The sequence below is a fragment of the Carcharhinus amblyrhynchos genome, chromosome 20 (assembly GCF_965287045.1).
Source record: "Carcharhinus amblyrhynchos chromosome 20, sCarAmb.v2.hapA, whole genome shotgun sequence".
Classification (NCBI taxonomy): Eukaryota; Metazoa; Chordata; class Chondrichthyes; order Carcharhiniformes; family Carcharhinidae; genus Carcharhinus; species Carcharhinus amblyrhynchos.
The window spans coordinates 225,131-236,122 of NC_137343.1; the positions used below are offsets into that span (position 1 = coordinate 225,131).

General features: G+C 46.1%; 1 protein-coding gene across 1 annotated transcript in view; it reads left to right on the forward strand.

Moving 5' to 3' along the window:
- Positions 1–6,782, forward strand: part of LOC145356041 (beta-crystallin A1-like) — a 29,108-nt gene extending 22,326 nt beyond the window's left edge. Inside the window, exons 4-6 of the mRNA XM_080208632.1 lie at positions 910–1,051; positions 6,085–6,227; positions 6,575–6,782. Of these exons, the coding sequence (XP_080064758.1) occupies positions 910–1,051; positions 6,085–6,227; positions 6,575–6,722 (433 nt within the window). The 3' untranslated portion in view covers positions 6,723–6,782. The remainder of the gene's footprint in view (positions 1–909; positions 1,052–6,084; positions 6,228–6,574) is intronic.
- The last annotated feature ends 4,210 nt before the right edge of the window (positions 6,783–10,992 follow it).

Sequence of the window (10,992 nt, forward strand, 5' to 3'; positions counted from 1 at the left end):
CTGGTGGGGTATTAAAGGGTGTGGGGAGTGAGAGGGAGAGTGGGATTAGTCTGGTGGAGAATTAAAGGGTGCGGGGAGTGAGGGGGAGAGTGGGATTAGTCTGGTGGGGTATTAAAGGGTGCGGGGAGTGAGAGGGAGAGTGGGATTAGTCTGGTGGAGAATTAAAGGGTGTGGGCAGTGAGGGGGAGAGTGGGATTAGTCTGGTGGGGTATTAAAGGGTGTGGGCAGTGAGGGGGAGAGTGGGATTAGACTGGGTGGGATACTAAAGGGTGCAGGAGTGAGGGGTAGAGTGGGATTAGACTGGGTGGGATATTAAAGGGTGTGGGAAGTGAGGGGGAGACTGGGATTAGACTGGGTGGGATATTAAAGGGTGCGGGGAGTGAGGGGGAGAGTGGGATTAGACTGGGTGGGATACTAAAGGGTGTGGGGAGTGAGGGGGGAGAGTGGGATTAGACTGGGTGGGATATTAAAGGGTGCGGGGAGTGAGGGGGAGAGTGGGATTAGACTGGGTGGGATATTAAAGGGTGCGGGGAGTGAGGGGGGAGTGGGATTAGACTGGGTGGGATATTAAAGGGTGCGGGGAGTGAGGGGGGAGTGGGATTGGACTGGGTGGGATATTAAAGGGTGCGGGGAGTGAGGGGGAGAGTGGAATTAGACTGGGTGGGATATTAAAGGGTGCGGAGAGTGAGGGGGGGGTGGGATTGGACTGGGTGGGATATTAAAGGGTGCGGAGAGTGAGGGGGGAGTGGGATTAGACTGGGTGGGATATTAAAGGGTGCGGAGAGTGGGATTAATCTGGGTGGGATATTAAAGGGTGCAGGGAGTGAGGGGGAGAGAGTCTGTCTGGATGGGCAGAATGGCCCTCTCTAAAGATCTAATTGTTGGGATTGGGTTTGCTTTTCCTTTCAGATGGATTGGATATGAACACCATGGTTTTGAAGGCCAGCAGTTTATTCTGGAGCGCGGAGAATATTCCCGATGGGAAGCCTGGAGTGGAAGTAACTCCTATCATGTGGAGTGGATGATGTCCTTCCGACCAGTTTACTGTGCTGTAAGTCAGGGTTTAAACCTATTTCACCATCAGTCTAAAGGTCCAACACGGGATCTGCCTCTGTTCTGGGGCTGGGGCCAGAATTGGGGTCAGGGTTCAAAGTCAATTTCCTGGAACAAGATCAGCTGATCGAACTGATCAGTTCTGTGTGATGGAGTCTTTGATGGAAGACACATTCTAGAAAGTTTCTCCTGAGAAATACAGGGCAATGCTTATCAAATAACTAGCTTCTTCACCTGTAGTGGAGTGGGGACAAAGTGACACACAGAAATGAGAGATCAATGTGTAGCTACAAGATATCCTGGCATTGGAGATAGTCCAGAGAAGGTCCACACAGTTCATCCTGGGTAAGGAGGGATTTTTTTTATGAGGAGAGGGTGAGTAGGTTGGGCCTGTACTCACCGGAGTTTAGAAGAATGAGAGGCGACCTTATTGGGACATATCGGATTTTCAGGAGACTCGAAGGTGTAGGTACTGAGAGGTTGTTTCCCTTGTGGGAGAGTCTAGGACCAGAGGAATCTTAGAGTAAGACAGAGATGAGGAGGAATTTCTTCTCTCAAAGGGAAGCAATTCTGTGGAATTCTTTTCCGCAGAGGGCTGTAGAGGCTAGGTCACTGAGTATGTCCAAGGCTGGGACAGACAGGTATTTAATCAGTAAGGGAATTGAAGGTTACGGGGATAAGATGGGAAAGTGGAGTTGAGGATTATTATATTAGATCTGTCATGATCTCGTTGAATGGTGGAGCAGAATTGGTGGGCTGAATAGCCTACTTCTGCTCCTATATCTTCTGGAGTTATGTCTTTTAAAAAAATTTGTAAGGGATATGGGCATTGCTGTCTAGACTAGCATTTACTGCTCATCGAGGAAGTGGTAGTGAGCTGCCTTCTTGAACTACTGCAGTCCCTGAGGTGTAGGTGCACCCACAGTGCTGTTAGGACTTAAGTGTGTTCCAGTTCATTGGGCATTGGCACCAGAACTGGCAAAAGTGGGATCCGTACTTTCAGGAGATTCTGCGTCTGAATTGAGTGTTTGAAACCAGTGTGGGTGAGAGATCACATTTGGGAAGGTTAGGCAGAGCAGAGGTAAAGCAAAATAGAAAGGCATTATTCTGAAGAATGATAAACCAACCAATACAGTAAAGAATTGAGACTACAAATCCAACAGAGAATCAACAGATCCGATTCCAGACCATAAAAGAACAGGATTAAACTGGAAGCTGAATATCTGAATACACAGAGCTTCTGATTGAATTAGAAATCAACCAACACGACTTGATAGATGTGACGGGACATGGCTGCAGGAGGACATCAATTGGCACCAGAATATTGCAGGTTTCAGTACATTCTGGAAGGGTGGGGAGTGAGGAAGAGGCAAAGGGGTGGCCCTGTTAATGATCGGATTAGAACAATACAAAGGGAGCTCCTACATTCAGGAAACCAGGATGTGGGATGGTTTTGGATAGGGATGGTAAAGGTAGTAACTCACTTATAGCAGTGTAGTATCCACTCCCTACTTGTCACAGCACAGGAAGATACAGTATAAATAAGTGACAGTTGCAGCTTACCAGCAAAGGCCAGCGATAAGCATGGGAGATGATAGACTAAGACTCGAAAAGTCAGGTGGGTGATGATAGCATGGCTGGGACTTTGTTGTATGTTTTGGGATGGATCAGCATTTTCTGAAGCCAATTAGAAATCAGACAACAGAAATCAGGCAATCACTGGTGTTGATTGGCAATAATTAATCATCTCAATATGAAGCTGCCCATGAAGCAATGACCAGAATATGAATCAACTTTATGCTCAGTTTGACAGAGAGATGTGTTTTTAAATTGGCACCATGGCACAGTGGTTAGCACTACTTACTGCCTCACAGCACCAGGGACCCGGGGCAGCACGGTGGCAAAATGGTTAGTACTGCTGTCTCACAACACCAGGGACCTGGGTTCAATTCCGGCCTTGGATGACTGTGTTCTCCCCATGTCTGCGTAGGTTTCCTCCGGGTGCTCCGGTTCCCTCCCACAGTCCAAAGATGTGCTGGTTGGGTTGATTGATCATGCTAAATTATCCCTTTGTGTCCAAAAATGTCCAGGTTAGGTGGGTTGGCCATGGAAAATGTGTGGGGTTACGGGGATAGGATAGAATGGTGAACCTGGGTGGGATGCTCATTCACAGACTTTATGGACCAAATGGCCTCCTGCTGCACTGTAGGGATTCTGTGGTTCTATAGAAATGATGGGGATGTGAAGGTTAATCTAGCTGAAGTGAATGAGCAAATTAGGTGCAGAGAAAGCTCAATAAAAATCAACAACATGCCTTTAAAGGGGTATTCCAAATGTGTACATTCCAACTTGTATAAAAATTCCAAGGGAAAGACTCACTATCCACAATGATTGGATCAAACTTAGAACATAGAACATAGAAAACTACAGCACCATCAGGCCCTTCGGCCCACAAGTTGCGCTGATCAAATCCCTACCCACTAGGCCTATCTATAACCCTCAATCCCATTAAATCCCATATACTCATCCAGAAGTCTCTTAAAAGACCCCAACAAGTTTGCCTCCACCACCACCGACGGCAGCCGATTCCACTCACTCACCACCCTCTGAGTGAAAAACTTACGCCTGACACCTCCTCTGTACATACTCCCCAGCACCTTAAACCTGTGCCCTCTCGTAGTGACCATTTCAGCCCTGGGAAATAGCCTCTGAGAATCTACCTGATTTATACCTCTCGGCATCTTATAAACCTCTATCAGGTCACCTCTCATCCTTCGTCTCTCCAGGGAGAAAAGACCGAGCTCCCTCAACCTATCTTCATAAGGCATGCCTCCCAATCCAGGCAACATCCTTGTAAATCTCCTCTGCACCCTCTCAATAGCTTCCACATCCTTCCTGTAGTGAGGCGACCAGAACTGCGCACAGTACTCCAAGTGGGGTCTGACAAGGGTCTTATAAAGTTGCAGCATTACCTCCCGACTCCTAAACTCAATCCCTCGATTAATGAAGGCCAGTACACCATACGCCTTCTTGACCACATCCTCCACCTGCGAGGCCGATTTAAAAGTCCTGTGGACCTGGACCCCAAGGTCCTTCTGATCCTCAACACTGCTAAGAGTCTTACCCTTGATATTATACTCCTTCATCTCATTGGACCTGCCAAAATGGACCACTACACATTTATCTGGGTTGAAGTCCATCTGCCACTTCTCTGCCCAGTCTTGCATCCTATCTATGTCTTGCTGCAACTTCTGACGTCCCTCCAGACTATCCACAACACCACCAACCTTTTGTTGTCAGCAAAATTACCAACCCATCCCTCCACTTCCTCATCCAGGTCATTTATGAAAAATTACAAACAGCGAGGGTCCCAGATCCCTGGGGCACTCCACTGGTGACCGACCTCCATGCAGAAAAAAGACCCATCCACTACCACTCTCTGCCTTCTGCAGGCAAGCCAGTTCTGGATCCACAAGGCAACAGCCCCTTGGATCCCAGGCCCTCTCACTTTCTCAAGAAGTCTTGCATGGGGGACCTTATCGAATGCCTTGCTGAAGTCCATATAAGCCACATCTACCGCTCTTCCTTCGTCAATGTGTTCAGTCGCATTATCAAAGAACTCCACAGGCTTGTAAGGCACGGTCTACCCTTGACAAAGCCGTGCTGACTAGTTTTGTTCATACTAAACTTCTCTAAATGTTCATAAAACCTCTCCCTCAGTATCCTCTCCATCACTTATAGAAAAAACAGACAATTAGCAGGTCTGAGGATCAGATAGAATGTGAAGAACAGCAACAGGTGAATTAAATATTTATTAGGAAAGATACATTAGAGAATGAAAGAAAGCTAACCAGAAATATTGAGGAAGTGACTTGTGCTGTGAATAAAGGGGAACCAGTGGATGTACTGTACTCAGATTTCCAGAAGGCATCATCAATGGTCATTGTAAAAAATACAAGTTAATATTATGTGGTGTGATAGAAGACTGGCTAGCTGACAAGAAACATTTGGAATAAATGTGATGTTTCCAAGTTGGCAGGATCCGTGCTGGGGCCTCAACTGTTTCCAATGGATATAAATTATGTGGTTGATGGGTTTGAAGGCTTGGTTGCTAAATTTGCTGGTGACACAAAGATAGATGGGGAGGACAGAAGGAGGCTACAAAAACACAGATAGACGAATCAGGCTTTTAAATGGACCTATTAAAAATGAGATTGCTCTTTCTCTATCTACATCCTAGCTATGACTGGAACACTAACTACATTCGAGAACAAAACATAAAACAAAGAAAAATACAACAGAGGATTAGGCCCTTTGGCCCTCCAAGCCTGTGCTGATCATGATGTCCTAACCAAACTAAAAAAAACCTTCTTCCCTTACTTGGTCCATATCCCTCTATTCCTTCCCTTTTTATGTATCTTTCCAGATGCCTGCATCCATTCATTTACCATCCATCCATCTGCACCCTCCCCTTTCTACTTCTGTACTTCTCCCCTATGTATTCAATAAATAGTGTGCTTTGTCTGCATAACATGCAAAAACAAATATTTTTCACTGTATACCAATCCCTAATAATAATAAATCAAATCAAATCAAGAAAGTCAAATAACCAGCACATGTTTAGAACTAAGGATAATTTACCATGGCCAATCCACCTAACCTGTAAGTCTTGTGAACTTGGAAGGAAACTGGAACACTCGGAGGAAACCCATGCAGACACAGGGGGAACGTGCAAATTCTGCAGACAGTCACCCAAGGCCGGAATTGAACCCAGGCCCCGGCGCAGTGGAGCAGCAGTCTTAACAACTGTGCCACCATGCTGCCCATATTCTGAGTAACTTAAGGGAACAGGAAGATCGATTCTTGGTTAACATGGGGTAGGAAGTTATTTGTGGTAAGCAGGTGCAGATTTCAGTAACTATCTAATCAGCCATGATCCTATTAAATGGTGCAACATGCTCGGGGGGGGGGGGAGGTAAATGGTCAACTCCTGCTTATTGTTCTATGTTTTGGCTCTATTTTTTCTGACAGAACCATTCAGACTCTCACATGCAAATCTATGAACGGGAAAACTTCATGGGGCGTCATGTGGAACTCTGTGAGGACTACCCATCTCTGCAAGCCATGGGCTGGTGCAACAACTATGTGGGATCCATGTTTGTTAAGAATGGAGCGTGAGTACAAGATTATCTGGATTAATCCATTTACCAACAGCCTTACCCCACCCACCATGCACAGAGTATAAAGTCAGTGTGTGACCCCATCCACCAGCCACAGGGTGAAAGGTCAGTGTGTGACCCCATCCACCAGCCACAGGGTGAAAGGTCCATTCCTGACCCCACACACAGCCTTGTCTGTTAAACTGTCCACTAGTGCCTCCCACTGACTCTCCCAGAACACAAAGGGTGAAAGGTCAGTCTCTGAACCATACAGTTTCAGGGCTGAAGGGTCAACATTATATTGTGAACTGTTTTGCTGACATTTTAAACAATCCTTTCCTGTTTCTGATCTCTTCACGCAGATGGGTATGTTACCAATTCCCTGGATATCGTGGATATCAATACATCATGGAGTACGATCGTCACTGTGGAGAGTTTAAACATTGGAAACAGTGGGGTTCCCACAGTCAGACTCCACAGATCCAATCCATCCGGAGGATTATGCACTGAGTGGTCCCATCCTTAACCAGCTAGCAAACTGCTGCTTTTAACCTCAACTCAATAAAGGAGTTTTCTTACCAAATCATCACTGGGTTTGTTTATCCTCAGGGCAGGCTCCACATGAAGTATGATTGAGAGTTCCTCACTGAGTCTCCCGACTTGAGTGAGATTTCAGGCAAAGACTTTGATCAAGCGACTCCCTTGGGGATGCAATGGGAGTCATCACTAGATGAGATCTGGTATGGCAGGGGGGTGGGAACCAGAGCAGTAGGTCAGCAGGAGAAATAACTGTGGTAGAGCTACAGAGTAAAGCCAGTAAGATGAAGAGGAAGAGCAGGCAGTGAGTAGTTATTAAACATGGTGGGACTGGTGGTCTGAAGTGCATTTGTTTCAATGCAAAGAATATAACAGGTAAGACAGATGAATCTAGAGCTTGGATTAGTACTTGGAACTATAATGTTGTTGCTGTTACAGACACTTGGTTGAAAGAGGGACAGGTTTGGCAGCTAAACTTTCCAGGATTTAGATGCTTCAGACAGGAAGGGGGGATGTAAAAGGGATGGGGGAGTTGCATTACTTTGTTACAAGTCAGTTTGGATATTCAAAGATATTCTGTGAAGCTCGACATTGAATTTGGCCAAGATGAGCCAAACTGACTCATGAGTCACTCCAACTGACCCATGAGGAGCTTTCATCAAAAACAAAGTTTCATTAAGAATGTTGCTGACATTTACACTAAGACTGTTAGCAAGAACTTTTAACAATTACAAACAAGAATCACAACAATCATGATAATGTGTAACTCTTAAGGAAATATCTGTAATATCTGAATCAGAGGGGAACCAATATCCTGGGGGGTAAATTTGCTAAGGCTATGCAGGGAGGTTTAAACTGATTCAGAGGGGGGGTGGGATCCTGAGTAGAGGGGGTTGAAAGTGACGGGGGCATAGATGGGGACTGCAATGCACGGCATCGTGGGGCTGGGGCGGAGCAGGGTTTGAAATGCGTATACTTTAATGCGAGGAGTATTCGCAATAAAGTGGATGAACTTGCAGCGTGGATCAGTACCTGGGACTTTGATGTGGCCATTTCAGAGACATGGATAGAGCAGGGGCAGGAATGGTTGTTGCAGGTCCCGGGGTTCAAATGCTTTAGTCGGAGTAGAGAAGGAGGTAGAAGGGGGGGAGGGGTAGCATTATTGGTCAAGGACTGTATCACAGTGTCAGAGAGGAAGTTTGATGAGGACTTGTCTGTTGAGGTAGTATGGGCGGAGATTAGAAATAGGAGAGGAGAGGTCACCCTGTTGGGAGTCTTTTATAGACCTCCTAAAAGTTCTAGAGAGGTTGAGGAAAGGATTGCGGAGACGATCCTGGTTAGGAGTGAAAGTAATAGGGTAATTGTTATGGGGGACTTTAACTTTGCTAATATTGATTGGAATTGCTATAGCTCTAGCTCGTTAGAGGGGTCAGTTTTTGTACAAAGCATGCAGGAGGGTTTTTTGAGTCAGTATGTAGATAAGCCAACTAGAGGTGAGGCTATATTGGATTTGGTGCTGGGAAATGAACCAGACCAGGTGCTAGACTTGGAAGTTGGTGTGCATTTTGGTGATAGTGACCACAATTCGGTTACGTTCACCTTAGTGATGGAAAGGGATAGGCATGAACCTCGGGCCAGTAGTTTTAGCTGGGGGAAGGGTAATTATGAGGCTATTAGGAGAGAATTAGGAAGCATAGGTTGGACTAGGAGATTACAGGGACTGGGAACGTCTGAAATGTGGAGTTTTTTTCAAGGAGTAGCTACTGCGAGTCCGTGATAGGTATGTCCCTGTCAGGCAAGGAGGAATTGGTAGGGCTAGGGAACCGTGGTGCACTAAAAAAGTTGATTCGTTGGTTAAAAGGAAAAAGGAGGCTTATGTTCGGATGAGACGTGAGGGCTCGGGTAGTGCACTAGAAAACTTTAGATTGGCCAGGAGGGAGTTGAAGAGTGAGTTAAGAAGGGCTAAAAGAGGACATGAGAAGACTTTGGCTGATAGGATTAAGGAGAATCCTAAGGCGTTCTATAGGTATGTCAAGAACAGAAGGTTGGTTAGGGCAAGATTAGGGCCAGTTATAGACAGCAGAGGGAAGTTATGTGTGGAACCGGAAGAGATTGGAGAGGCATTGAACCAATATTTCTCTTCGGTGTTCACGCAGGGGGACAAGAATATAGCTGAGGAGGACACTGGGTTGCAGGGGAGTAGAATAGACAGTATTACAGTTGATAAGGAGGATGTGCTGGATATTCTTGAGGGATTGAAAATAGATAAGTCCCCTGGTCTGGATGGGATTTACCCTAGGATTCTCTGGGAGGCAAGAGAAGTGATTGCAGAGCCTCTGGCTCTGATCTTCAGGTCGTCGTTGGCCTCTGGTATAGTACCGGAAGATTGGAGGATAGCGAATGTTGTCCCATTGTTTAAGAAGGGGAACAGAGACTTCCCCGGGAATTATAGACCGGTGAGTCTCACTTCTGTTGTGGGCAAGGTTTTAGAAAAAATTATTAGGGATAGGATTTATAGTTATTTGGAGAGTAATGAATTGATTGGAGATAGTCAGCATGGTTTTGTAGCGGGTAGGTCGTGCCTTACGAACCTTATTGAGTTTTTTGAAAAAGTGACCAAAGAGGTGGATGGGGGTAAGGCAGTTGACGTGGTATATATGGATTTTAGTAAGGCGTTTGATAAGGTTCACCATGGTAGGCTTCTGCAGAAAATGCAGATGTATGGGATTGAGGGTAATCTAGGAAATTGGATCAGGAATTGGCTAGCAGATAGGAGACAGAGGGTGGTGGTTGATGGTAAATATTCGTCATGGAGTTCGGTTACGAGTGGTGTGCCTCAAGGATCTGTTTTGGGGCCACTGCTGTTTGTAATTTTTATTAATGATCTGGATGAGGGTATAGTTGGGTGGATTAGTAAATTTGCTGATGACACCAAAGTCGGAGGTGTGGTAGATTGTGAGGAAGGGTGTCATAGTTTGCAGGAAGACTTGGACAGGTTGCAGAGCTGGGCCGAGAGGTGGCGGATGGAGTTTAATGCGGAGAAGTGTGAGAACATAAGAAATAAGAAATAGGAGCAGGAGTAGGCCATCTAGCCCTTCGAGCCTGCCCCGCCATTCAATAAGATCATGGCTGATCTGTCACTGCTCAGTTCCACTTTCCCGCTTTCTCCCCATAACCCTTAATCCCCTCTCTTATCAAAAACCCATCAACCCACGTCTTAAAAATATTTAGCGAGGCAGCCTCCACCACTTCAACGGGCAGAGAATTCCAGAGATTCACCACCCTTTGAGTGAAGAAGTTCCTCCTCAACTCCGTTCTAAACCGCCCCCCTTTTATCTTGAGGCTGTGCCCCCTAGTCCTACTGTCTTTTTTGAGCGGGAAGAGTCTCTCCACCTCTATCCTATCCATCCCATTCATCATCTTATACGTCTCAATGAGAAATTCACTTTGGTAGGAATAACAGATGTGTTGAGTATAGGGCTAACGGGAGGACTTTGAATAGTGTGGATGAACAGAGGGATCTAGGTGTATGTGTACATAGATCCCTGAAAGTTGGGAATCAAGTAGATAGGGTTGTTAAGAAGGCATACGGTGTCTTGGCGTTTATTGGTAGGGGGATTGAATTTAGGAGTCGCAGCGTCATGTTGCGACTGTACACAACTCTGGTGCAGCCGCACTTGGAGTACTGTGTGTAGTTCTGGTCCCCACATTACAGGAAGGATGTGGAGGCTTTGGAGAGGGTGCAGAGGAGGTTTACCAGGATGTTGCCTGGTATGGAGGGGAGGTCCTATGAGGAGAGACTGAGGCATGTGGGGTTGTTTTCGCTGGAAAGAAGGCGGCTAAGAGGGGATCTTATTGAAACATATAAGATGATTAGAGGTTTAGATAGGGTGGACAGTGAAAGCCTTTTTCCTCGGATGGAGAAAGCTAGCACGAGGGGGCATGGCTTTAAATTAAGGGGGGGGTAGTTATAGGACGGATGTCAGGGGTAGGTTCTTTACCCAGAGGGTGGTGAGGGATTGGAATGCCCTGCCTGCTGCGGTTGTAAATGCACCTAGTTTGGGGGCGTTTAAGAGATCCGTGGATAGGTTTATGGACAAAAAGGGATTGGTTTAGGTTAGTGGGTCATTGTTTTTTAACTGGTCGGCGCAACATCGTGGGCCGAAGGGCCTGTTCTGCGCTGTAATGTTCTATGTTCTATGTATTCCAACCAAAGCCAACATCCAATACACAAACCCTCCAA